The 27,924-nt window shown below is 36.3% G+C and overlaps 1 protein-coding gene across 9 annotated transcripts; it reads left to right on the top strand.

Moving 5' to 3' along the window:
- The first annotated feature begins 595 nt into the window (after positions 1-595).
- Eb1 (microtubule-associated protein RP/EB family member 1) lies at positions 596-27,713 on the top strand. 9 transcript variants are annotated; one of them, XM_067081646.1, is made up of 10 exons: positions 2,818-2,866; positions 3,467-4,121; positions 8,819-8,985; positions 9,500-9,606; positions 10,439-10,498; positions 11,005-11,152; positions 12,279-12,376; positions 12,753-12,902; positions 16,892-16,948; positions 24,203-27,713. In XM_067081646.1, exons 3-10 carry the CDS (start codon positions 8,826-8,828, stop codon positions 24,266-24,268), a joined length of 846 nt encoding a protein of 281 aa, XP_066937747.1. In that variant the 5' UTR covers positions 2,818-2,866; positions 3,467-4,121; positions 8,819-8,825; the 3' UTR covers positions 24,269-27,713. The 9 variants fall into 9 exon arrangements, with proteins under 9 accessions (XP_066937750.1, XP_066937754.1, XP_066937747.1 ...); XM_067081649.1 differs by lacking the exons at positions 2,818-2,866; positions 3,467-4,121 and adding an exon at positions 596-717; XM_067081647.1 differs by lacking the exon at positions 3,467-4,121 and having other exon boundaries at positions 2,843-3,014.
- Positions 27,714-27,924: the final 211 nt, after the last annotated feature.

Here is a 27,924-nt window from a genome sequence, read left to right on the forward strand (position 1 = left end):
CCTTATGCCAGCATAGGCCCTTGCTCTTATAGAAGCACGCGACTTCCGAATAATAATGACAGTCGTTGGTTAAGATCGTAAAAATAAGAGAAATTCTGTACTGAGCTACTGATCTCATTTGCAAAGTCGGCGGGAATTTCTTGATGAATATGCATTTCTCATTAAACAAACGAGAACAAACAAAAGAAACGGCTGATGCGCAGTAGACCACAACAACATTGTCGCCACCTTTATAAAATGCGCTGCATCAAGACCAAGTTGTGGTTTTTTGCTGTAAAATGTTCCGGACATAGTAGGAGTTAATCTCCCGTGAGAATGGTACAAAGTAAACCGCCCCTAGTTCCTTCTTTCCTTCCTCGAGTTCTGGCATTATTCTGCTTCTTGCCGTCTTCATTCATAGTGAAGAATGTTTCATCTTTCTTTGTAACTTTTACTAAATTTCTCTACTACTGCTGTTTATTACTGTATAAGTTATGAGAACTGTCTTGACCTTATTTGGCTCTCTCTCCCACACTAAATACGCAACGAGGTTGTTTACTAATAACTAGGAAACGACTGTAAAAACACCTTTCCGTTTCAGTTAAATCATGTCTGCGTGCGGCTTTGTAATCCTCCTCGGAATTAAAACCAGTTGCCTCCTCGGTGGAAAACAAGGCTGGCACGAGATGGGATCACCAACTGCCCACCCACGCTAGACCTAGTTTATTTGTTTCACAGGTATCGTCGGCCATTTATCGCTTTGTTTCTCTAGGTTTGTTTACAAATCGCACTGAATTATATTGATTTATTGGAAAAATAACTATTGAGTCGGTATTTAAGTGCTAGAAGATTTTTTGTAGATGATTTTGTGACTTGTCGTCTCGGATTTAAGCATTTAACGCATGACGGTTCGTCTGTAATACTACCTGTGTCCGTCAGAGTGGCTGGCTTCGCTAGACTCGCCCGAGACAATGTTTTTTTTTTTCTTTGTATTTATTTTAGTTCTTTTACATTGTTTAAGAAAGCTGTGATCTAATTCATGAGAAACATCAATCGAACACTTTTATAATAGTCTTTTAAAACGTATAACAACGACTACTTCATGCAAATTCTTAAACAATATCAGTAGAAGAAAAAAAAATAATGTTAATCGAACACGTTTCGTAATAATCTTTTATAGAACGTATATAACGACATTTTAAGCAAATTCTTAAGCAACGTCAGAAGAAGAAGAAGCACTGTTCCCTCAACGAAAGTAAACAGCAGCCACCGGCGGTGATCAAGTACGGCAAAGCCGTTACGGGGATGAACGATCACACAGGGACATCCAATGTGGCAGACACCCTTCAGAAAACGGAGATTCCAATGACAAGGGCGCATTATAGGCGCGTGTAGGACGGACTCATATGCAAATTACCTCTACCATTAGAGATTCGAGGCATTGTCGTCTCAAGGACGGATTTCTTGAGGTTTTAAAAAGCCACATGGAAATGATACCAGCGCTCGAGCGATCAACGTCAGTTCGACTTTCTCTCTCTCTCTCTCTCTCTCTCTCTCTCTCTCTCTCTCTCTCTCTCTCTCTCTCTCTCTCTCTCTCTCTCTCTCTCAAGATATCTTAAGGCAAATATCCATCCTTGATTACGGAAAGAAAAGATCGAATAATTATAATTATCATCATAATCATTTGCATACCTGCACACCACAATATACGAGATAGTAATATACCTCTTTATTTAGCAACAGCTTGCATTGATTATCTGGCGTCGCAGAGCATTATAAGCTGAACTGTTTTGTTTATCGGGCGATTAACCGAACCGCGAGTTTGGACGACTTAGTCATCGTTAAACACGCATGCGTCACCTCCTTCAGGAAGTGACGCATGATAAGTCGTTCGTGTCTCGACGCAATAGCTATTATTTTTTATATATCTTCACCTCAGTAACGTCCCTGAACGCCAAAGTATATTTGTTTATTTATTTATTTGTTTATTTATCAGGTTCACAAAGAGGCTTGTCTGATTCTGAGATACTCGGGGACGTATAGGCCTAAATTTATGAATTCAAGAATGTGGTTGGAAAGGATTATCTCTCTCTCTCTGTTAAGTCTGGACATATTCTTAGATGTCTTTCTCAGTTCAAGAATACTTGGAGTTTTATTCTCATATATCTTCGATACAATTCGTAGAATATATTAGGAAAGTTCGTATCTTGATTATAAAGAATATTCTTTTCCACAGGTCCACTTTTTTCATAGATATATTCTTGAATAAGATACTTCTTTTGCTATTATGCTATTCTTAAGTGGGTCTGTTCTCCCTGGGGATGGACATGTCCAGGCCATATATATACATCTACAAAATTATATATATATATATATATATATATATATATATATATATATATATATATATATATATTCCCTTTCATTGTTATCTCATTCTACACTAAATTATATATATATATATATATATATATATATATATATATATATATATATATATATATATATATATATATATATATAATATGTGTATGTATATATATATATATATACACACACACACATTATAATTTTTCTACCATAAAACGATATATACGTGAAAGAACATGAAGATTTGGCGTTGACAGTATACAGTGACTCCTTACATACGATTATGGCGCCCGTACAAGAACATAAAATTCGAAACCATAAAATATGACTCTATACAAGTTATTTAAGTAATACGTGTAAACTCACAAATGTATTCATACCGGCTAAACGTTAAGAAAACGCCGAGTCATTGTTTGCCCTACACGGTGCGCTAGAGGTAAAAAGGAAGAAGAAGAAGAAGAAGGCGAAAGAGATTATTTGAAAGAACGGACGCGAATTCATTGACAATTCAGAACCCGTTGAGTATACCGCAGTAGAGTGTCTGAGTGTGCGTACGTACGTGTGTGTGTAGTTTGGTGTGTAGATGTGTGACGACCATTCTCGTAGTGTATTCCCATAGATCTGGAGGTGTACGGCCGTGTGTCTCGAGGCTAAAATAAGAGATAGTGAGTAATATCTTAAATTCTACGGTTCCACTGAACTCTCGTCCGGAATCCGGATTACTTTCATCTTTAGCTTTAAAAGGAAATCCGCTCGATTCTACGCTCGCTGAATGGTTGAGGATTAGTCGTTAAAAAAACAGAGAGCAATTTACTCCCACTGTTAACCTTCCACAACTTTCTATGACCATTTTTTTTTATTGCTAGTGGTAACATTCTCCTCGATATTCAGGGGCAGATCTTCCTGTGTACGTGATCGGTTAGTTTTAAGTGATTATGCTCTGATATAAGTGTTACATGTCAAATTCGTACTTACAGTGTGTGAAAGATACTTTAAACTTGATCATATGCATGAAAAATACTCCTTTAACGGGGATTTTTGGGTTAAAGATGTGCAGTCATATTTTTTCTTTTTCTTTTTCTTTAATATCTCTCGATACGGTCTATGATTCCTTCAGACTTTCTAGAAGAGGCGTTCCTTACATCCTGAGTTGAATATGATTCACAATAAAGCGATTAAAAATAATACATAGCGAATCTAAAGTGGATATAGACACATTAATTGGTATATCAATGATAAAAGTGTATGAAACTGAGTAGATATAGATGGAAATAAGGTAAAAAAAAGCCATCTCGCCGCAATCTTCTGTTGAATGTCAGTCGCCAGAAAGCGATTCAAAACAGTCCGTAGCGTATTTAAGGTAGATATAGATTCATTAAATGACATATATGCCATAAAAATGCATAAAATTGAATAAACATAAAAACAAATCAGATTAAAAGAAGGAAAATTAGTCAACAGAACACGCCAGTCTTCATTTGAATGTCATTCACAAGAAACCGAATAAAAATAGTCCGTAGCCTATTTGAAATAGATCTAGACGAATTAAATGACACACAGGAGACGAAAATGGCCGAAAACCCATAAAACCGGATTCACCCGAACGAAAATGCGCCAAAGAAACAAAACCAACCCGAAAAGAACACGCCGAAACCAAGACAGTTGCGCTTCTCTTACGTCACTTGTCATTCCGGATCGTCTTTGGGTGTTCCCAGTGTCAACAAGAGACGGGGCCAGGCCTATTTTCCTCTCTGTTTTCCCCGTAATTATAGGTGAGAGCGGCTGCGGCCCCTGCGTGAATTCACCCCGCACCTTCCCCTTGACCTCCGAGAGGTCAGGTCGTGACCTCTCGGCCCGAGATTGGGTTAAAAGTGACCTTTTCCACTGAACCCTCTCTCTGTCTCCCTCTCTCGCTCTCTCTCTCCTTCTCTCCCCCCGGTAGTGTTTTCGAGGTTTTGAATAGGCCTATGGGCGCGTTCGTCGATTATTTCGTTCGTCTGTGATTTTGGAAGATGTTTTGATTAGATTTTGTGATCTTTGTGGCGTTGTTTGCCCTCTAAACTGTTTTAAATGGCCCACGTGACGTCATTTTTAACAGTTTTTCGGCATTTTCGTTCGCGTACCGGGGGCCTTTGAGCTTCGTAGGCCTAGGCTGGGACTTACCGTAGGCCTACGGCGGTTTCCACCGTAAATAATTCAGATTTAACCCCTTCTGTATCAATATATTAAAAAAGTGACAATATCCAGGTTAAGGGCACCGTTAAATATGGTGTTTTAATTGTTTATGCAAATGTCAATGAAGCCGAGGCCTAATTCAGTTCCGTAGGCCTACTGTCGGAAGTTACGGTAATCCATTTCTCCATAAATAGTTCTGATTTAACCCCATCTATATCAATATATTAGAAAAGTGACAATACTCAGATAAAAGACACCATTAAATACGGTGTTTTGGTGTTTATGCAAACGTAAATGTAGCCTAGGCCTATTTAAATTTCGTAGGCCTATTTTCGTTAAGTTACGGTAATCCAAGTCTGGATTTATTTAAGGGCGGGCTAAGCTGAGGTTAGGGTCAGCGATTGAGTGCAGACTTAGCCTAGGTCATAGGTCGTAGCTCTTAGTGTAGGTCATAGCTGTGGGGTCTTGATTTATAGGCCTATAGGCTAGGCTTAGTTAAATTTTATAGGCCTATTATCATAAGTTAGGCTTATGTCAGGCTAGTCTGGCTTGTGTAGGGTAGACTAGGTATAGGGTCGATGATTGAGTGTAGACTGAGGTAAAAGTTCGTTTCCGGTCCGAACTCCAGTTCCGCATGAGGGCTGGTACTAAACACGGCGAAACAGTGATGCATCTGGGCAGTTTTGTTGCTGTGTTTAGTACTAGCTCCCTTGGGGTCAAGTGTATTTCGCTTGTTCAGTACTAATCCCTGGGCCGTCAAATGCATTTTGCAGTGTTTAATACTAGCCCTTGGGGCTTCAAATGTATTTTGCTGTGTTTAGTATTAGCCCCTGGGGGTTCAAAAGTATTTCGACATGTTTATTCTAGCCCCCTGGGGGGTCAAATGTATTTCACCGTGTTTAGTACTATCCCCTGGGGGTTCAAATGTATTTCGCCATGTTTAGTTCTAGGCCCTGGGGGATCAAATGTATTTTGCTGTGTTTAGTACTAGCCCCTGGGGGTTCAAATGTATTTCGCCATGTTTAGTTGTAGCCCCTTGGGGTCAAATGTATTTCACTGTGTTTAGCGCTCTCCCTTGGGGGGTCAAATGTATTTTGCTGTGTTTAGTACTAACCCCTGGGGTGTCTAATATATTTTGCCTTGTTTACTACTAGCTCCTGGGGGTCAAATGTATTTCGCCGTGCTTAGTGCTAGCCCCTGGGTGGGTCAGATGTATTTCACCATGTTTTGTACTAGCCTCTGGGTGGTCGAATGCATTTTGCTATGTTCAGTACTATCTCCTGGGCATCAAATGTCTCTAAGTGTTCTTAAGTGCATTTTGTAAAATTGAAACTTAGAAAAAATCTTCAATTATTTACATATATTTATTTTTTATTGCGATGAATATTAGTTTGCGAGAATTATGTATATATCTTTTCATTTTTTGATAAACATTTGAAAGATTTAATAAAAAATCGAGTGGGGATGTTCGGACTAATGCATTAGTAGTGTAGGCTACTCACAGTAATGGGCCTAGGTTCAATAATTTGCATATTACGATGCATTCCGCCATGTAGAATCCCTTGTACAAAGGGTGGAAAGTATCCTAGCGTACCCTCAAGAGTATTGTCTTAATATCTCAGTTGGCATATACCAGCCAAATTGCCGTTTGCCTTTGTATAGCCTAATGGTAACCTAAAGGGTGAAGTTAGAACTCAGTTGAGTTTAAGATCACTTGATGGTAATATATATAAACATTTCATGAATAATGTAACTTAGGCTACTTATTCTTGTAATTTTCTGAGAGAGTTTGATTGCTTGAAGAGTGCCATTCAGCTACACATTCAAGAGTAGGCCTGTATGTAATTATTAGATCGATTCACCTGGCTTTCTGGAAGGAATTTACCTGAAAATTTTTTGCCTTCAATTCTTTTAATTGTAGGTATTTTATTATGAGTGGTTAGTTAATATTGTATGATAGGGTGAGAGAAGCTTTTTGTTTATAACCTCAGCTTTGGCTAGAGGTGATATTGGTTAAGGAAAATTGAAATGTAAAGGCCAGAATATTTGAATTAAAACCATAATATTCATACACTAGGAAGGTTTGTGTGTTTGGCATACTGTATATACAAGGTCTTTGCTGCAAAAAATACAGGCAGTTCCCAGTTATTGGACCAGGTTCCGTTCCCGACAGTGTGACGATAACCGGGAATCAACGAATATCGGCGTTTATTGGTGCCGATGAGCAGGGATCGGCGCCTCTGTTATGTGGGTATCGGCGCCGATAGCGGATATTGACGCAGAAAATCCGGTTATTGTCGTCGCTAGACAATCCCTGTAAAACCAGATTGTCGATAACCGAGGCCGCCGAAATAATCGGGGACTGCCTGTAGTCGCATTGGTTCCAAAAACAATATTCAGTTAGTTTTACTTACATTATTATTATTACTATTATTGTTATTATTACAAGCCAATTGCAATCGTTGGAAAACAAGAATGCTATTAAGCCCAAGGGTGCCAATAGGGAAAAGAGCCCATTACAGAAAAGGAACTAGATTAATCAAGAATGAACTTTGGAAGGGAAACCATCCCTGCATGAGTAAGCCAAATACTGTTAGGCGGAAAGTGATAAACTGATCCCCCTTAGCTTATCAGGTGTTCAGGGGATTTGGCTTCTGATAAAGGGGCAAATTCTGATAAATAACAGAGACCTTACGGTACAGTGCACACTTGACAGTAATTCTATATTATTTTGAACCCAATGTAAATGTTTTTTTGCACTTACAATTCAGAGTAAGAGATTCTCAAGAAATTGCTTCATTTCTAAGACAGTATCCTGGCAGGAAACACTTAAAATAGTCTACTTGATAAGCAAAGAATTCTGGTAAGGTGAGGTTTCTGCTCTTAAAATAGAAAGACCACCTGAATAGTAGTGTGTAAAGTAACCATCTGGAAAAGTTATTTACACAGTGTGCCTGGTAGGGGGGAAGTGGTGTCAGTGCACCTCACATGGTGCACTGTAGGCCTTAGCGAAGGGTCTTTGCTGTGTCCTTTCGGCCCCTAGCTGCAGCACCTTTAATTTCTTTTATTGTACCTCTTTTCATATTTTCTTTCTTCCATCTGACTTTCCATCCTCTCTAAAAATTGTTTCTTAGTGCAGTTGCAAAAATTTCCTCCCATTTCACCTCTCAAACCATTTTATTAACTGTCAGTTTCCCTTTCAGTGCTGAATGATCTCATAGGTCCCAGCGCTTGGCCTTTGGCCTAATGTAATTTTTGTGTAACATTATGGATTTCCTTCAGTTGCTGTATTTACCAAAAGACAGAGGCATATTGATACGTAACATGATGTAACAGAATGCCATACCATACCTGCACATGATGTATTCAGATATTACACCCTAGGATGATTTATTCAGGCAGTGGTGCCGCCTGCAATAGAATATTGATTGGAAGGACTTGTCGGTAAATACCACATTCAACTAGTACCTTGGTTGTTGTGTAGGACAGTCCAGTATCTTTTAAAATTATTATGTAGTGGCTACATAGCAGGTGTCTGTACGTTAACAGAGGTAAATTAACATCTGTTATATTCATTAGCAAGTGATGGATTCAATTGTTGTTGTGGAACAATTAAAAATAAAATAAGGAAATGCAGGAATGTATATCAGTGATCATAAATATCAGTAAAAATAGTGAAAGAACCTAAGAAAAGCATGTGAGATTAAGGTGACAACATTGCAAAAAAATAAGAGTGTAGCATATTCACAGACTATATGAAATAAGTTAAATAATGGTGATAGATGTTCAGGGCTTATTGAAAACATCTTCAAATGCTTTATTAGATATTTTAAGAAGATAAAAGCCAAGGAGCAGTGCTTCTGATATGAAACCATTAAGAAACTTGTGCATTACTATTAGAACTGATGTAGAGGATACCACATCCTACTAATGTAGCAACCACTATGCTTAAATGCCTCATGATACGGTACAGATAATTCTTAGAAGGGTATATTATCAAATGCGGAATGGACTTAAATTAGGACTAGAGTAAAGAAATCAGTAATTTTAGAAAAGTTAATCTGTAGGGAGAAAATATAATTTTAAGTCTGCTTAGAAATCTGTAGTTGTTATAAAGTACTTCGCAGTCATTTGCCAGTTTAAAATACTGTTTGCAGTGTTATCTTCCTTATGCTCTTTCAGTTTTGCCACCTATTTCAAACACAATCTTTGTAGGTAGGCTTCCAATATTTTATCAAAAGTTTTGTAAGACTTTTTTTTTTTTAATCTTCTGATTCTGGGTTTTTCTTTTCAGAATAAAAATGGCCGTGAATGTTTTTTCTACCAGTTCCACTGTTGAAAACCTGAGCCGTCATGATATGCTCAACTGGGTCAATGACTGCTTGCAGTCTTCCTACACTAAAGTGGAAGAACTGTGTACAGGGGCTGCATACTGTCAGTTCATGGACATGCTCTTCCCAGGTACTGTATTGCTAAGACTACCTCTTGTGAGTATATTCAGAGATAAAGATACCTGTGCCACCCTACTTATGAACATTCAACTTACAAACACTTACAGATACAAAGAAATGGGATGGCAGATTAAAATTGTGTTCTGAGCACTCCCTTTTGCCACCCGTAAGTTCAGATTTTGTTTTGTGTGCCTGTTTTGTACTTAAAGTACTGTATGTACGTAGTGTATTGTGTTTTAGGATGAAAAGATCTACAGTGCCATATTGATTTTATATCATACTATTCTTAAATAAGCATGAAGAGTACTTTACAATAACCAACTTACAAATGGCCATCTGGAACATGACTTTTGCCAGTAGGGTGGTGTTTTTACATATAAAAATGTCATAAATCAGCCGTCATTTTTTTACCTGAAACAATTCATTGAGAACACAACCCTCCCACACAAATCAGGGACTTTCTTAAGGTATTTGGATACTGTTGGTTTTAGTGGATGAATATGACTTTTCTCTCCTTCGTGCAGGTTCCATCATGCTAAAGAAGGTGAAATTCAACACAAATTTAGAACACGAATACATTAACAACTTCAAGTGCCTCCAGTATGCATTCAAGAAAGTCAACGTTGATAAGGTAGGTATGGTTCTTCTGCTAATGTTAATCGTACTTCTTGGTAATGTGTAGCTACCAACACAAAAGTCTTATAGTATTACAATTGCTGATAATCTCAAAAGGTGCCGTAAGAGAAAGCCTTCATGGCTGTAAAATTATCCCTCAATCTTACTGCTCTTGTTTTTGGAAAGACATTAGGTCACAATCCTATGGAGAATTTTTGGGGAGAAATTAGGTCAGTCTTTGGAGTAATTTTCCTGGTGTTTCATGTTTAAAACCCCAGCCATACATGAGGTGAACACAAAGTGAATTTATTGTTGTTGAAGGTTAATGGGTGTTATATCTAGAGTCAGATCTTTAAAAGAAGGTTAAGGATTTGAGTATGTATATAGCTGGAATTAGTACTTGATGATGTTGGGTCTCTGGTACTGTACTTGATAATGCCTTGTTTGTTGATCTGCTATTTTACGTAGAGATGTTCACTTTTATTGACAACATAGAAAATTGTATCACATCTTTTGTTCACTGAGAAGAAAAATATTTAGTTATTGATAAGTTATTGTGTATTTTAGGCTCATATTTTACCTTTCTTTTTTGATGGTGTGCAGTACAGTATTGCTTTTAAGAAGATATCTTGCTAATTAAAGAGTCTGTTACAAAAGCAGAACAGAACTAAAGATAAAGATTAAGAACATTAAGCAAAAGAGTAGATTTTCAGTTAACCAATTTACATTAGTGCAATACAAAGACCAATTAAAGGGAACAAAGTTGACAGGTATTATAAAGATGTGAGGACCTAGGACCTGGTGGTCAGTTACAACATTATATATGAACTTTCTCGTTTCATCCCCAGATTGTTCCTGTCGACAAACTAATAAAAGGAAAATTCCAAGATAATTTTGAGTTTTTGCAGGTAAGTTTTTCTTTATTTCTTGAAAAGCTAAAAGATGTTCTTGATATACTGTAGTGCACAAATGGTTCAAGTGAAGTCTGTGCTTGTAGATATATATGACTTATTTTGAGGGTTACTTGTTGCTGGGCAGTTGGGTTTGTTAAAGCATGAGAAAGTGAAATATTCAGCCATAACCAAAGATTTGCAGCTTACATAACTCATTCTTCCTGTTGGCATTGCTTATTGTTCTTTGCAGCACCCTTTCATTCCTTTTACTGTACCTCCTGAACATTCTTTCTTCCCTCTTACTTTCCACCCTCTTCTAACAAGTGTTTCATAATGTAACTGTGAGGTTTTCCACCTGTTACGTCTCTTAAACCTTTTCTACTCAAAATTTTCATTTCAGCACCGAATGACCTTAAAGGTCCCAGATCTTGGCCATTGGCCTGAAGTGTATATTCTGTCTATCTGTATCTCATTCTTCATATTAAAAATAGTTTGGACATTATTGGTTATTTTCTTTGCAGTGGTTTAAAAAATTCTTTGATGCAAATTACGATGGGTCAGAGTATGACGCTTTAGCCGCTCGATTTGGGGAGCCCATGATGGGCAAGAGCGGAGTTGCTAGAAAACCAATCGGAGGGGCGCCCAGAGCCATGGCCCGACCTACAGGAGGTAAGAGAGAGAGAGAGAGGTCCTGTGATGTAAATTTATGAAGTGATTTAGATGCATTATTTTATGGAGCTTGTATCTCGGCAAATTTTAATTCTTCTGATTAAGTTGCTGTGAGCTTATCTTGCTGACTGTGATGTAAATTATGGTTATTGTTAAGTAGGAATTCAACTCGTGTTTTTTTTCAGGATCGTAATGTTTAATAATTGCAGAACATTTAAGTCTTGTTGAACTTAGTCTGTAATACTAGATTAGTTTGTTTTTGCAAAACAAAGTAAAGTTCCTACAAGTTGGCATTGGCGTATGAAGATTTTGGTGCAGTTAATTGATAAAAAAAAAAAAATAAGAAAACTTGCCATAAGAGTTCAGAAAATTTTTGTACTTTTAATTGGAACCTACACCAGTCGCTCAAGGCATTGCAGAACTGTTATGGTTTTGGAGTTACTTTACTTAGAGCAGGGCTAATGAACAACAACACCAGTTTGTGAATTCTATTCCTGTGTTTTACACACTGGTTTTGTAGGTTGGTACTCTGGGGTAGTTTTCCCAGACTACAATGTCAAATTTCAGAGCCTGAAAGATTAAGCCAGAGTAAAAATTGTAGCAAAACAAAGTTCAAGAAGTTGGACAGGCAAAATGCCAAAGGGGGTTCTACCACATGACACATACATATTAAACAATGCTGAGAAGGTAGTTCATGGAATTAAGATCAGAGGAAAACAGGAGAGTGTGACTTGTATGGCAATTAGTAGAAAAGAGTAGTTAGGTTAGGTGGAATTCAAGTTCATTTGATAATTGTTTATCTAATTTTTTTTTTCTTTTTTAATAAGGAGGTCTCTTCTTTCAGTAATTCCCTTTACCTCCTCTTACTTCTTCCTGATGAACACCATGTTCTTTAGAAGCTTGAATTTTAAGTCAGTGGCCCCTATGGGGTTGTTCCATATGAGTCTTCTTATTCCATATGAATCTTCTGAATAACAATAATAATAATTTTGAAAGTCTCTGTTTTTGAAGTGTTGAACTTAAGCATGACGAGCAGAATGTGGAGTTGAATTTGGGTAAAGAGAGTTAAAACATTCATTTAAACATTTATATCAAGTCAGGTTCATTAACACACTATCTTTGACAGGTGCACGTTCAACTCCCTCTCGCATTGCCTCGCGGCCAGCTACAACCGCTCGTTCTCCTGGTATGAATAATGCCCAAGTTGAGGAACTTTCTAGTCAGGTACGGCCTTTTGTCACTTGAATTACGGATGACTACAAGTGACTTGACACTTGACCATGACCTTGTACTTTTGCCTCAGTGAGTGGAATTTTATATATACTGGGATTTCAACTTGTTCTGTAGATAAGAAAGTTATTATTTCTTCTTTTTAACTTGTCAGAAGTTGTATGACATAAAAAAATTAATTCTTTTTAACTTGTCAGAAGTTGACATAGTGGTATATAATTTTGTTTGAGCGCTATAAAATGAAGTTCCTTGTGTTTGCAGTTTTGTCTCAGACTTGTCTACTTGCAAAGGAAATAAGGTGATTAAGCCTAATGGTTAGGTGAGTAAGTAGAATTCTCATTTTTTTTTTTTCCCTATTGTGTCTTGGTAGTTGATGGAAATGAGATTGACAGTTAGCGGCTTGGAAAAGGAACGCGATTTCTACTTCGGCAAGTTGAGAGAAATTGAAGTCCTATGTCAAGACGAAGGGGAGAGTGCTCCACTTATTCAGAAAATATTGGATATTTTGTATGCTACAGAGGTAAGTCCTGTCGGTGTGCGTTTGTTTGTTTTTTTTTTTTTTGTTTTGCTTGCAGCATTGATTCCCAAATGGTAAGTGAATTATTTGTTTTTTAGTACTGTAAACTTATGTTTTTTCTTTTTTAACAAAGGATTTTGGTTGAGAAAATTATGCTAGTCTTGCCATTTTAATTCTCAGCTCATGTTTTTGTTTTGAAGAATTTTTCTTGCTTGTACCATTATGTTTATTAGTGTGGTGGTTTTATTTATTTTAAACAAAATAAAAAGAAAAATTTAATAAAACCTCATTTCTGATTTGCATGATTGTTAATTGGTTAACGGATGACAGAAGACTAGGAATACTTCGTGTTCTGATATATCTGTCTTCTGAAGGATAAGAAGTGCTCTGATTAGTCACTACATGGGATTAGGAAATTGTTCATTTACTTTTACACAAAAGAAATAATAGGAATGAAGAGGAAGTTAGGGAAGGATATTGTAATTTAAAAGAAAGGAAAGTTAGGTTAAATCTTTGTAATAATATTTATTACAGAGACAGTGGAAAATTACAGTAGATTATGTACCAAATGTCATCACTGTATGGAGAAAATAGAGTACCTTAGTTTTTGAAATAAGGGAATTTTCTTACATCTCAATATTATCATCGAACTCTTTGACTTGTTAGGTTGATCTGACTCTCAGCCTTGATGCTGGGGATTGTCTAATGTGTTAGATTTTGAAATGGTGCTGTGTTTGTGTTCTTGAATTGGAACTCTTCAATTGGTTACCTTGTGCAACTTCATTGATTTTCCATGGAGTTTAACATGGGTTACATAGCCTAAATGGATTTGGCTTAGTAAATTTTAAATGTCGTTGTTTATGGGACAATAACACAGCTGTATCAGATCGTAATATAGAACCCCAACGCCTGTTGAAGTTTGGGAGAATCTGAACTTATTTTAAGTAATGAAGTGTGATATAAGTACATTGGAGTACAGTACAGTACAATATTAGCTTTGGATATGGTGTTCAGTTTGATTCTTTTATATCCTTTTGCATCAGCCTTTTGCTTTCATGTGTAGCGATAAAGTGTCGGCAGTCAATAATGGAGTGTAGGATTAATCAATTTGACATTTACTTGAAGAATGATGAGGTAATAATTGGTGAATGGGCTGCGTGCATTGTTCCACTTTGTCTTCCCACAAGATTCCACTTTATTAGTATAAGCAAATGGTGTGATTTTAGAATCAGTTTAAGCAAATGGTGTGATTTTAGATTCATTGCATCATTGACCCTCAACAGTTCTTGTTTGAGGTCCACCTGTAAAATGCTGACATTTTAAAATTTCAAAAATCTTGTAATTGGAAAATTTTAATGTTTTTGGATAATACTTTGTGTACTCATTGACTTATAAGATGCATGGCTGTATATGCCCTACTCAAGTTTCAGCTGGGAGTACTTGTGAAAAAACACGAGAAAACCGTAAACCTCTGAGGTGTATTTTGTGTCCTAGTAACATAGATATTGAATGTTGAGTTTCAGGAGAATGTCACATTTTGAGAGGACAGGATAGTACATCGATGATTTGAATTCGCAACCAAACAAGATCAGTTTGAGATGCGTGGAGAAACACACACACACGTTTCAGCCCCTCTTCTTATTCGTGTCTTTTAGTAGAGAAATAATTCTATTTTTCTTAAAGAAGTTAGTGATGCAGCATATCCAGATTACTGTAAAATTGACAAGTTGAGCGTTTAATGTGGCAAATTACTAAAGAAACTAATAATTTCTAGACAAACTCTTTTTATCAAAATTTTTTACGTTTACAGAACTAACAGGAATATCATGTAGTGGGTAAAATACAAGTTTGTACATGGTCATTAATTTTCTTAGGTATAAAACTACTGTGTAAACCTTGCTCGTAATTCAGGGGAGTTGATAGTCTTCCTTTGAATTCATTTTAGACAACAGCAAGTGATATTTCTCTGTAATATAATATGGGAATGACATGACAGCCGGATTACTTGTGGGTTAGTTAACATCAGTTGAATTTGAAATCAAATACTGCATACTCAAGGTGATATTTTCTTTGTTCAAAGATTTGGTAATTTGTTTTGTTCAAAGGTTTGGTAACTTTCTCAGTGTATGATTACGTACTATGCAAATGGAAGCAAATAAAAAGTGAATCCTTATATGACAAACAAAACTGTTTAGAAAATTGTACATGCTCTTAAAATGTGAAATGAATACAATTTTATGTTGGTGGAAAGTACACTTTGCACTCATTTGCAAAAGATCATAGAGAAACAGCAGATACTGTATCAACAAAATAAAATTTCGTTTTTGAAAAGCACCTTTACTGCAGCTTGTTTGCTTGTAGATACGAAATGTCGTTGCTTTAAAATGCACAGTTTAAACAGGAATGCTAAAACTGGAAAGATGACGGGACTTGTTGATAGAATACCAGTAACACTGGATTTGACATTCAGCCTTTAGGACCCTATAGAGGTACTGCTTATCGGGTGCCATGTGTGGCCCCATGTAGACAGCACTGAAGGTCCTGTGCAGCATCTTTTTGATCCCCAAAATTTTAAAAACTTGAAAGTTGCTTTTTATAGATTTTATTATTAGTGTTTTAGGTTTGTTTATCACACAGCAAACTGGTAGAAGACTTAGAGGCTAGAAAATTTGTATGCACTTTATCATGTATCTTGGAAATACATGAGAGTTCTTTTAGCTGTAGGCTTTTGACTAGATATTTTGTAGCTGCGATCATTCACTCTGGTCAATTTTGGAGTTAGTCAGTCAAATTTCCCTGGAAAGTGGCTCTGGTGAATTTTAAAAGTGCTTTTGTGACACATCTTTTTGTTTTATACATCCTTCGTGTTTGTGAAGCAATTTTACTTGTTCCAGCTCTCAATGGCAGCCAGAATTAGTATTGCACACGATTAAGTACACCAGATGTTAAATAATCATGAAGGAATTTCACCATCTAGTACATAATACACACTAGAGAATCCAAACACTCGTAAAAAAATCCGGGCTAATGTATATACAAAAAACATCCCACCCAAACAATGGTAAAGGTAAAGGGGAAGTTTTGTGTCAAGTTATTGGTGATGGGTAATTTTCTCCTTTTTTGTTAAGTTCTTAATAAAAACCGCAAGTTCCTTGCTTTTGTAAATAGTAAAACATTGGTAGTAGACCAGCCTTAATGGTGTTAAAGTGTTCTGGTTAAATAATATCAACTTAGGGCATAGACATTTGCTTGAAGTGGGCAGTGATCATCAGCAATCATAGGACTGCTATTTTGGGATGTCATAATCGCTCTGATTTGTCGTGTGTTGGGTGGTAATTAACCTGTAGAATATTTAGCCTTCTGAAATTTATTGTCCCATAGCTTACTAGACTTTATATGGTGGCCTTTACCTTGGAAGGAAAATGGGTAATAAAAAGTAACACATTTTGTCGCTTGCCTCGTATTTTAATTTTTAAAGAAATATTTGCATTATAGCCGTGGCCGGTAAGTCTGAGTGCGTCTGTATCATGCCCTGGCGACCAACAGGTCAACGGTACGCCTGCTGTTTCACCAGTAAGTAGCCAGGGTACGATAACAAAACCTTCAGACTCTACTGTGGTTATATTTGTAGATTTCATTTTTGATGATGAGAGAGACTTTGACTTTGCAATCAGAGATGTGTGAACAGAATCAGTAAAGATGATCTTGTTTGGAATTTCTGTCGTGGGCTAACACAGTAGTGGGAGCATAGACCATATGCTTTCTTTTTTTTTTTTTTTTTTTTAGTCATTGAAGTTTTTGTTAGAGCATGCTTGTGTTTTACTTGTATGTTTGCCACGATGTTAATGCATGCCCTCTGTCTTATATGCTGTGCCCTTGTGAATATCCCTGTAACTGGAAGGCATTATATAAGAACAAGTATCATTTGTAAACAGTAAAAAAATCTTCAAAAATTAGCCTGATCGTATAAAACAACAAAATTTTTTCCTCAGGACAATTCTGCGGAGAATGCAGGCAACTTTACAGAGAACTTCCCTGACCATGTGCAGGCATGTTGAATAAGCATTTGCATACACATTGGGTGATTACAAAAAACAGTGGATTCACAGTACAGTAACACACAAGGCTTTTAGCTTGTTTATATCTTCAGTACAGTTTAAGAAATATTATATATATATATATTTTGCTTCCATACTGCTTTCTGGTTGCTATGTACAGTTAATGGTCAAAGGATTTACTGTATTTTGAAATCCAAATCACTTTTTTTTTTTTTTATCCATGTTTTGAAGATCCAACGTAGACTAGCAGTTTGTAATGGGTTTCTTGTTTCCATTTGACATCCATGATACAGTCTTTAAGAATGTGCACAATTCTATTGTAACTTTTACTCTGAAACATTTCCTCTGGTGCACTTGAAAGCAAATGAAGGAAGTCGGTTAGAAATCAGTTTATCGTAGGGTTCGTAAACCAACCTGTGCTGTTTTGATTGGCAGTGAAACCAGCTTCTTTTGTATTACCGGTTACAGAAATGAAGAGATTGCAGATACAGTGCTCTGTGTTTTGTATTAGCAGTTGCAGAACTGATGAGATCACAGATACAGTGCTTGTTACACAATTTGGAGGTTTAAAACTGTTCATCAGTTAGTTCATGCAAAAGTTAGGAGTGAAAGGTGCTAGATTTGACCATTGATGCGGGAAAAAATATTTTGGATATCTGTACAGACCTAAGAAAACCAAGTTTTTTAATATTGCTGTTCAGTTTGATGTAGGGGCATGTTAGTGTTATACTATTTAGGTGGTGACGAACGTAATATGCCTAGTTTACATTATTATTATTATTATTATTATTATTATTATTATTATTATTATTATTATTATTTATGAAGATGGCTCTGATGATTCATATTACATACTTGACAAATCCATAGGGTCATACTGTTTGCTTTTGCCTTTGCTTTGCTTATTCAGTCTTTAGTTACATGCAAATACAGCATATAATTCTCAGAATTTATAGGATTACGTCAGTTGATAATTTATGCTTTATCATCGTTATAGGATTCTATCGCAGTATATGTTTTTCTTAGTATAACATTTTGGGGTTCAGAATGATCTTCAATAAAGTTTTCTCATTGCAGCTTGGTGAATAATAAATACAGTATTATAGGCTGAATGTTTAATGGGGTTTTGTTGTATTGGCTGGGATGAGTATAGATTTATCTGTTACAATTTTGATAGTTTTCAATGCAGGGACTCTGCAGTACAGCAACTTTGAAATGATTTACAAATGCAAGTATGATGTCTTGAAATCCTTCTCAGTAACTCTGTCATGTTTCAAATGCATTGAAGCAACAATCAGTGAAGAGTAGATGATGATTTAACAGTTACAAATGAGATTCAGTATTTGATGGGCAATCGTTTTCTTATTGTCGATACTTTTGAGTAATTTTAATCAGTGGAGTAGCTATTCTGAGTACAGAAACAAACAGGAACTTGCAAGGTATTCCATGAGTTAATGTAACCCAAAATATGTAGGTATATTGTGAGTATTTTACAAAACGTTGGCCCTAGATACAGAACCTGGCACTTGGGAGATAACCAGAAAACTGGTACATCTCCAGCTTCCATTCCTAGCATTTATTTGAAACTTAAATCCATTTGATGTTAGTCTTGGCGTTCAAGAAATTTGTCATTGCATCTGTGTTACTCTTGAAGACTTCATTCATTTTGATAATATTTTTTGCTGTTGAGACCATACACCAAAAATCGCATCACACAAACACGCAATTTGTATGTTAAATGATTTGTGCCTTGCAAGAAACATACGGTATAGTATACTCTTGACTGTTGAGGGAGTTAAACTAAACAGTAGCATTTGTTGATTGGTGAACATTACTGCCAACATGCATGAAGTTTGATGATACAGAACTGTCAGATGTTGTGTCGCATTCTTGTGAATTCATAGTGAAACAAAAATTTGTAGATCTCGGGTACCTTGTGTATCAACAAAATTTTTCAAGAATGAATGGTGTGTATATGTATACTTTATATATACAGCCACTTGTTCATGGTGTGACAACTTGAACACTTTTGAAATGTGCTCGAAGTAAGAGTGAAACTACTGTATGCACCAAAGCCTGGGTTTTATTTTACTGAAGTGTGACTGACTAGTTTTGAAGTAGGAGAGCTAACATTCACCGGTTGGAAAGTTGTGTATGAAGTGTTTCTAACAAGTATTGTAACGTGTAGAAAGTTGTGAGACTCTTCTCTGATTTGTTTTGTTTCATAAAGGAGTGTGTTTGTTGAATATCTGTTATTGACTTAAAAAGATAAACTTGGAGTACGTTGTAGTAGAACTGTGACAGGTTCAGTTGAGATAAAAGTAATTTTTGTTTTATCTCTTGATGTTTGATGATGATAACATACTCTATCTCTGTTTATACTAATACTTATATATATATCAGTAGGAGGTAGGAACCTTGATATTTTCCTGTTCATGGATAGTCCTCGTGCCTTCATTCTTTATTTTTGTTGCCATTTGTTCTCTGAATTTATTTGGTCGTTGTGCAATCTGCTGAAGAGGTACAGGTACATGTTACGAGGAGACGACGGTTTTGAGCTCATGGGACAATGTCACTGGTTATTGTTTTGTAACACAAGAGATCATCTTGATATTGAACGACACTTGGGTTTTTTCACCTTTTGTATTGAGTACCAGTAAATAGTACTAGAGAGACTGCCCGGAAGGTGATCCACTAATAAAGTTGATTTGTGGATGCTGGACTAATCTGGACGTGGCTAAAAAGGACCAAATATTTTCAAGGCAACAGTACTAGCTTTTGAAGTATTGTCATTTAGTTTGTCTCTATATTAGTTTCATAAGAAGTGGGATATGTAGGTTGATTGCACTCTGCTGCCTTTTGTGTGAGATTTGGTACCAGTTTTAGGAAGGACAAGGCTGATTAGGGACAGCTCCAGATTTTAAAAGAGGTAAATTAATTAAAAAAGCAGTTTGATTAACAGTAGCATTTCTGAGGAATGTTGAGTTTGTTTTTGACATGAAGTAGTCAGACACTACTTCTTGTAAGGTCACATATCATCAACATGCAATCACTTTGGAGGAGGGTAATATGCTGTCAGTAGGAATGCCTTCTAGGTAGGCTAGCATTTGTCAGATTACTAGCTACTGCATGGAAGACCCTCCATTAATATGCAATGCAGTACACAAACTTGTTTCATGTCAGGTAACAGAAAGTAGTTCTCAGTTAGGTCCAACAGACTTTCTTTGGAGTAGCTGACTAAGCTAAAAGACCTGTTAAGTGGAATGGCATCTTCATCTGAGACCTTAAAAAAAAATAGACTTTCTGTTTTGTAATTAATTATTAGGGTTTCGAATAAAACTAGGGTTGCTAGAAACTAGGAGTACCTAGGGTTACTCCTTGTGTCCCTTACTTCAATTTTGTGTTAACATTTGCTTTGGCAGAACACATTTGTCTTATTCTGTTGCTGTAAATTATTATGTTTTTTTTTTTTTTTGAGAGAAAAGGTCCTGTTTGTATTTTCCTCATTTTTCAGCAGAAAGGACGGCTGAAGTCCAAACCAAACGGCTGCGAAAGCAAGATTGGCATCTTGACAAATCCCTTGTCGCTTTCTTTGGGATTAAGCCTCCTTATATTTCTTCTAGTTGTTCTCATTTAGTTTTGGATTGGCTGGAAAAAGGCATTGGGATGTTTTTCTCATCAGGGGTTGTGTTGGAAAGAAAACAAATTTGATAATCGTTGGGCCTCTCATGAAAGTGGTATTCTTTGTAAAAATTTCTTTTATTTAAGAGTTTGATACAATTGATATGTATGTGTGTATGTACAGGTATTTTACTTTGCTTTTAACTGATCTATTCTTCGTGCTTTCCTTGCAGCCCTACTATGAAAACTAGTAAGAGAAGAAATGGAATATGAAATTTGTAAAAATAGTTAATCCCAGTAGGATTATATATCTAATAAACATTCATTACAGTTCCTGTTGGAAAACATAAGTAATTGCCCTGCGTACCACATGGTGGTGTCTGTAGTAATCTGGAGGAGAACTTTAGTAGTGTAGAAAACTACCATTGTTGTAGTATTTGTAGGAAAAGGAGTTTAAATTGACCTCATATTAGAAAATTAGTGTGATGATATGTAGCACAGTAAAGAGGGACAATTAGTAACTTGCAGTATGTACAGTATGGACATTTTTCAAGTAATGAGGAAGAAAGGTTTGGAGCTAGCTAGTCATGTACTGTAATACATTTGGTTAAGGTTGTCCTGTCCTCTCCTTGGAGTCATTCTCGTACAAAGTTGTTTGTTTGGTATTGTCTGTAATTTTTTGTTGTATGCGCTGAACTGTTCGTCTTGCAGGTATGTGATTATTGGTTAAACCAAAATAGCACAGGGCAAGTATCCAATTTCTATTTGCAGTACTGTTATCAATTTGGTGTATTATAAAATTCAAGGCATTCAGTTACATACGTACGAAATTACGAAATAGTTAACAGTATAAAGAGTCCATACTAAAACATAATGAGTATTGGCAGTGAACATGTTTGATTGCAGGACAGAAGAAACCATGTCTTATGCTCTTTGTTAGATATTTCCTTGGCATGTAGCTTTTACAGGTCCCAGTCACTCACTTTTGTCCTGAAAGCAGTTTTATGAATATTTCATGATCACAGATTTGCCATGGATACTGATTTGGCTTTGGGAAATGGCTATTACAATGCTAAGAAAAGTCCGACTCTGAGAAGTAACCTAGTTGAATCAGTTTGTACCAGCTTAAGCACATGCAAAACACTTCATAAGTACCTTCCTTTAGTCCTTTCGTTAAGTACTGTACCTTCCTTTTGTCCTTCTATCCCAGTGGAAGACATGCTATGTAGAGCAGAGTTACTGAAAGGAGGTAATGTAAAATGTCTTGAGCTATGGTTTGCATGGAAACATAGAAGCCACATTGGTACATAGGGGAGATGAAGAGGCTGACAAGGCAACCAAAGTTTCAACCTCCGTTACCTGATGGACTCCGCCTATTCCTGTCAACAAATTTGAACTGCAATTTTGGTAAACTCCCATCTCTGATAAATGGTAGGCTTTGTGGAATAATGAATCTGATAACAGCTGATTAAAGCACTAAACCCACGGTTGGATTGTGGTGTTCATTATAAAAAAGCAAGACATGCAAGTCTTTTTATCCTGTTGTCAATTTGGTCACTCTTGTTTCACCCAAGGGTTATTTGATGTACGTATAACGTACATGACCCATTCTCAGATTACCTCGAATGCGGAACAGTGCTTGGCATTAAACATATTGTCTGGGACTGGCCAATTTTCAGCCCACAACTAATATATATATAGTCTTCGAAGAAAAGAGAAAGGATACATCTTTCATGTGAAATGACACTTTTGTTTGCCAATCATTTTATGATATTTCTTTTGTAATGTTTAACATCGTTCCAGCCTAATATTGGATATGAAATATACTTCACCCTTTGCCAGTGTTGAAGATGCTGAATTGCTAAGAAGTTCAAGGGTTGGGTTTTTATGTAATTTGCGCATCCATACCTTATATTGGTGTTATCAGAAAATATTTTCATTGGTAAATGGCTTTCTTTAAAGACTTGGCTGGTAGTTGATACAGAGTGTGGAATAATGGATTTTAAATAATTGGATTTGTATAAATTTTACATGAACCTAGAAGGAAGGAGTTTTGTGATTATAGTGCAAAGTTATTGTTGGAAGGTTTTGTCAAGGCTGCTTTGGGTGTCTCTTTTACTTGTGTTCTGATGTTAGTGTGCTCTAAACAGTTATATGCACCTGTTGGTTTATTTTTTTACATAATTTGTTAATGACTTTCTTCAGTCTTTCCAGTTTTGGGAAAGGCCAACAAAGTCTTTCTTTACGAAAGTTTCTGTTGCCTCAAACGTTAAAAGTGGAAAGTGGGGGGTGTGTGATTTACCAGAGGAATCTTCTGGCCACTCCACTTGTTTACACGTTGCCCTGTGTAAGGTGATTTCACCACTGTGGTTGCATGCTCACTTGTGTTCAAGTGTAATTCATCTTGAACATGAAAAATTTTTGAGCCTAGAGATCCCAATGTTCTTATCATCCTTCCTCAAATGTAGTAAAAGGCATCCTTCACTGTTGTGATATTGCTGCTCGAAATCTATTTCAAGTTGGGGGAATTCTCTACCAAAATGCTTGTTCATTCAGTTGGCTTTTCCCATAGTAGCTGTTTTACTTGTTTAGAGAAAATGTTTGAATTTTAGAACAGGACCAACCAACGTTTTCCAGTGCCAGCTGACCCATTGCAGACATTCTTGTTCATTGGTCTCTCGGTCAGAATTAACAGATGTGGGAAGACCACACCATCTTGCTTGACATTATTTTCTGTCACAATATAAGTTTCTATTACTTGTATTTAAGCTTGGTCATCCGCAATCGAGACGGAGCATTTGTAATGGTGGTTTGTATGACTGAAACTTGAAATATGTATATATATTTTTCCAGTACTGATAGTTTGCTTCTTAACTTTGAAAATAAGTCATCAAATCATCCATGTAGGGAAGATGAAATTGTTCTTTAAGATTAAGAAAACTGAGCTGTTCCCTCATACTTGTCGGTTATTTTTCGATAAAACTGCAAGGGGATTTTTGAAGAGGAGATTTGATTTATGGATTTTTTGTGGAGAAGACAGTGGACTTTGTACCACAGGTAATCAATTTTTCATCTTGAGTAATTTGTATACTTTGTGTAACATATTTTAGAATTATTGACTGACATAACCGAAATGGCTGTAGATTTTGTTATTGTTGAGGGTTTCAAATACCTTCTATAAGTAGAGAAAGGGGAGGCAGTTTTTCTTTTCATTAGTATTCGGTATCATTTGTGGGGATTAGGTTTCATGAAGAGGAAAGGAAGTTAGTTTAATGTGTTTGAAGTTAGTGAGGAATTTTTGTTTATTTTGAAAATTTTGTAACAAAACCTAATCCAAAGGGCCTCTGATTTTGTAAATGATGGTGTTATCTCATCTCTCCAAGATTGATTTGAGTTGATTCCTCTTATCAGAGTCTTCAACAGTTAAGAGTTCTTTCACTAAATTTTCAACAAGTTGAAGCTTATTCAGTAAGAACAGTATTTGCTATTGTTATTAGTGGGTCGTTTAATTTCTCAATTTATTATCATACATTTGAATAGTATTAGGAAAATATGTCAATGCTTATTTATCTTAAGAGATACCTGTGAAGTAGATAGACAACGTTTCTTGTTTCTTCATTTCAGGATGGCTTCGCTGCCCCAGAGGACGTGGAAGACGTGCCGCCACCACCCGAGGAGGAGGAGTATTAATTCAAATAAAACGTTAAACCTTTGCTCACGCACACGTCATAGTGAGCTTAGTTTTTAAGTTTTGAATGTCGTTCCCAAAGCCTCTCATTTAGGACTGTAGTGTAAACAAAGTCTGGTCTATCTTTTTGCAATCTCAAGGCTTTCACGTATTAATCCATAGGTTTAAGTTTCGTACCAGAAGAAAATCAAAAGGTTTATGATTTTCAAATTGAGGCCGGAACCCCATGGCTTTTTGCCCAGTGACAGGAGACTTTTAGATGTGAATGGGCCAGCCACAGAAATCTTAAAACATTACATGTCCGAAAGAGATTAGGCTTGTTGAAGCTGAGTATACTCATATGTCTTTTGTTTACATGCTGTGAAGAGCTTATTTGTATAAAGAAAAAAAAATTGAAATGCTTCTTCATTCCAGTTGCTTTTTCCTAACTTCAGCTGTGCTGTGCAGTTGTACGTAGTAGTAGGTGACATGAAGCTGAGGTAGACAGCCTCCACCTAGGGGGAAGATAGTCTCCGTGTAGCCGTAAAACACTTAAGAGGCAAATTCATGGGGTTCTGCCATGACCAGTTTTAAGTCCACAACATACTTTGTACCACTGATAGCTAATTAACATAACTAAACACTCCTGAACTTATACTGGGAACCATAGCATTGCAGTCCAAACATGAAAAGAAAAAAGAAAACACCACACTGTAAATGTTTCCCATCATCCTGTTGTCTCGTACCAATTTATACATTGTTTATCGAACTTTGTATTGTTAAGTAATTCTTCCATACCGAAGAAAATGATTTGGATCAGTACCGTAAAGATCTCAGTTTTGAGTTCTGTCTGTCATGGCGTTAAATACGTAGCCTAAAGAACGGGAAATTTTAATTCCATTACGCAAGAACAGGTTATTGCCTTTGTCCTGTATGGTATGTCTATGTCTCTAACCTCAGTTCTCCTCATCTCAAAAAAAAAACCATGTTTTATACTGATGCAAGGTGTTGGTAAGGGATGCTGTGTTTACAATTAAACGTATATGATAAATTCGCCTACTTTTGATGATAGCTTGTTAATTTGACATCTTATTTATTCTTGAACTTCTGTACTGTAGAGTTTTTGTAAGACTTGAATATTTTTTTTCCTGAATATCTTATTTTTCTAACCAGGTTTGGTTACGATGTTAACCACGTTTTGGATATACATACTTACTTTCCAATGTACATATCACTTGTGTGATCATCATGTTTTTCCATTTTTTATGTTGGAAGGATAATCTGAAACCTCCTTGAGTAATGAATTTTATTTTCTTACTGTGGTCTGGTTAAACTACTTAATGCCTAATTCTCTCTCTCTCTCTCTCTCTCTCTCTTTCTCCTAATGTGCACCTTCCTTTCATGTGTGATTTGTCTCCATAGCGTAATGGTGTCCTGGTGTAGCCTTCACCTTACCAGTACTTAACAGTTAACTTGAACGTCTCGATTCGGAACTGCCTGATTTGCTTAGCTCTCTTCCAGTGAACTTGTTTTTGTATTTTATTTTTACACTGACATGACCATAGTTTTTCCTAAGATTATATGTGGGTAGATGGTTATTGGAATACCTGAATAAGAATGTGATATTGAGCGTATTTATGTTCTGGCTGCGTTGGCCAGTTTTTATAAGTAATTTCCCATGCAATGTATCTCTCAAATGATGCTATATTCTGCATAGTGTAAGTATAAAAACTACTTGAAAATATAAGTGTTATATCTTAGCTTATTATTAGCGTTGCCAGATAGTATTTTCCTTGCATGTTTTTCTTTGTTTTCGACCATTGCAGCGTAGATTTTCTAATGTGGAGAATGGCCATTTTCACATTTTTATCAGATTTTATATTTTCTGGGATAATGTAAAGAAGTTGACATTTATAATGAACCTGACAGTAATCTCAAACCAAGTGAAATCAGTATTTAGGGTGACATATCTGTACTGTACTGTACTATGCTTTATAGCTTCTTGTGGCCCCGTGGAAATCTTAGGCGAACTAACCCTTCAAAATTTTGTAAACGTACCTTTCGTAAAGTGACGCGACCATATCTTTCTTTGCCAATACATGCCTTATGTCAACTACCGCAACCTCAGAGGTACCTGTAGAATTTATCGTACATGTTCAATAAAGTATTTTTGAAAGAAAGTTCTATTCTTCAAACAAGTGCTATGGTACGGTTGCAGAAATTTTTCTTGGAATTGCACTGCTCAGATACATTGTTATATTTTTGCTTTTATTATATTTTTTTTTAAAGTAGGGATTGAATACCATACATTTTTCATACCGTGGTTAGCAGAGTCCGAGATCTCAGGCACCTTTGAGGTTTACGAAACAATTTGGTTACAAAAATGAATTGTCACTTGTTTTCCGAGTATCGTGAGATTTGTAACACTTGTGGCGGAGGGAGGTATACAGAGCCTTTTTTTTGTAGACTGTTGTTCCTTTACTAGCCCTTCTTTCCCAAAGTGGAGGAAAATAGCAAGCCAACTACTGTATCACACTTGAGTTTTCTATAAGAGTTCCATTTGCTTAAAGTCATACGTGAACAAGACGGAGTCATAGCAGTTTTCAAGAAGGTTAAAGGTTGACCATGATAAGGAATACATGTAGAGAGGCCTTACAGTATATAGGTACACACACACACACACATCCACAAAAGTTTTTCAATTTAATATACTTCTTCATTTGCTTCATCTTTGAAACGGGTGATGGAATGCGACGTACACTAAGCGATCTATGAGGTTTTCAGAAACTTGACCAACCAGACCCATTCATGATAAACGTGACTTTTTTTTTTTATTGTTTTTCAATGAGTATTTTTATACTTTAGCCTTTGGCCCAAGCATGACTTCAGAACTCGGATTTTAGGCCTTCAAAACACGCCAAGCTTATGGTCCACCCTAACGCGATCCATTAGACACGACTGTCACTCCGTTGTAGTCGAGCAAAAAGATTCGAAGCCTGTATTAATGATGCTTTCTCTGTCATTTGCCAAGTGTGATTTTGAAATTGAATTTTTGCTGTTCTGGTGAGACTTCTGTTAACTTTGTACTTGCAGGCTGTAGCTTATAAATCGTGTTTTGAGTAGGATGAAATAATGACAATAAGAGTAACTTTCCAAACTTTAAAAAAAAAACAGCAGTCATAAAAAAAAATTGCTTGAAATGTTATGCATCTTCTTCAGAAAACACTTACAAGGCGGGAGAGTCAATCCCGCCGTTTCCAGTGTGTCATCGTGAACACGAGCTTGCTTATGCAGATCTTTGAGGGAAGATCATTTCCTTGAAAATTTAGTTTCTGAAATATTATTTTAAATGTTTATCAGCAATAGAATAGTACATTTTACCACTTCAATGGTTCAGTTATGTGCAGTAAATGGTTCATAATTATTATTACAAAGTTGATTTTTTCCAATAAAATATGGAAATTTTTACTCCGCTTTCATAGCCCTAAAGTGTTGAGATGGAATTCACTGACTGCAGACTGTAGGTCAGTTGGATTCCGAGGTTCACTCAGATGATGCTACTTTTATTTTTTATTTATTTTTTAAGATTAATTGTGAGACACTGCTCTTACATTTATTTAAAAATGTGTGTATAATGTTTGCCATAATATTGTCAGGTTCAGTAGAAGAGGCAGTGGCT

Source organism: Macrobrachium rosenbergii, chromosome 37, assembly GCF_040412425.1.
Source record: "Macrobrachium rosenbergii isolate ZJJX-2024 chromosome 37, ASM4041242v1, whole genome shotgun sequence".
In the NCBI taxonomy this organism is placed as follows: domain Eukaryota; kingdom Metazoa; phylum Arthropoda; class Malacostraca; order Decapoda; family Palaemonidae; genus Macrobrachium; species Macrobrachium rosenbergii.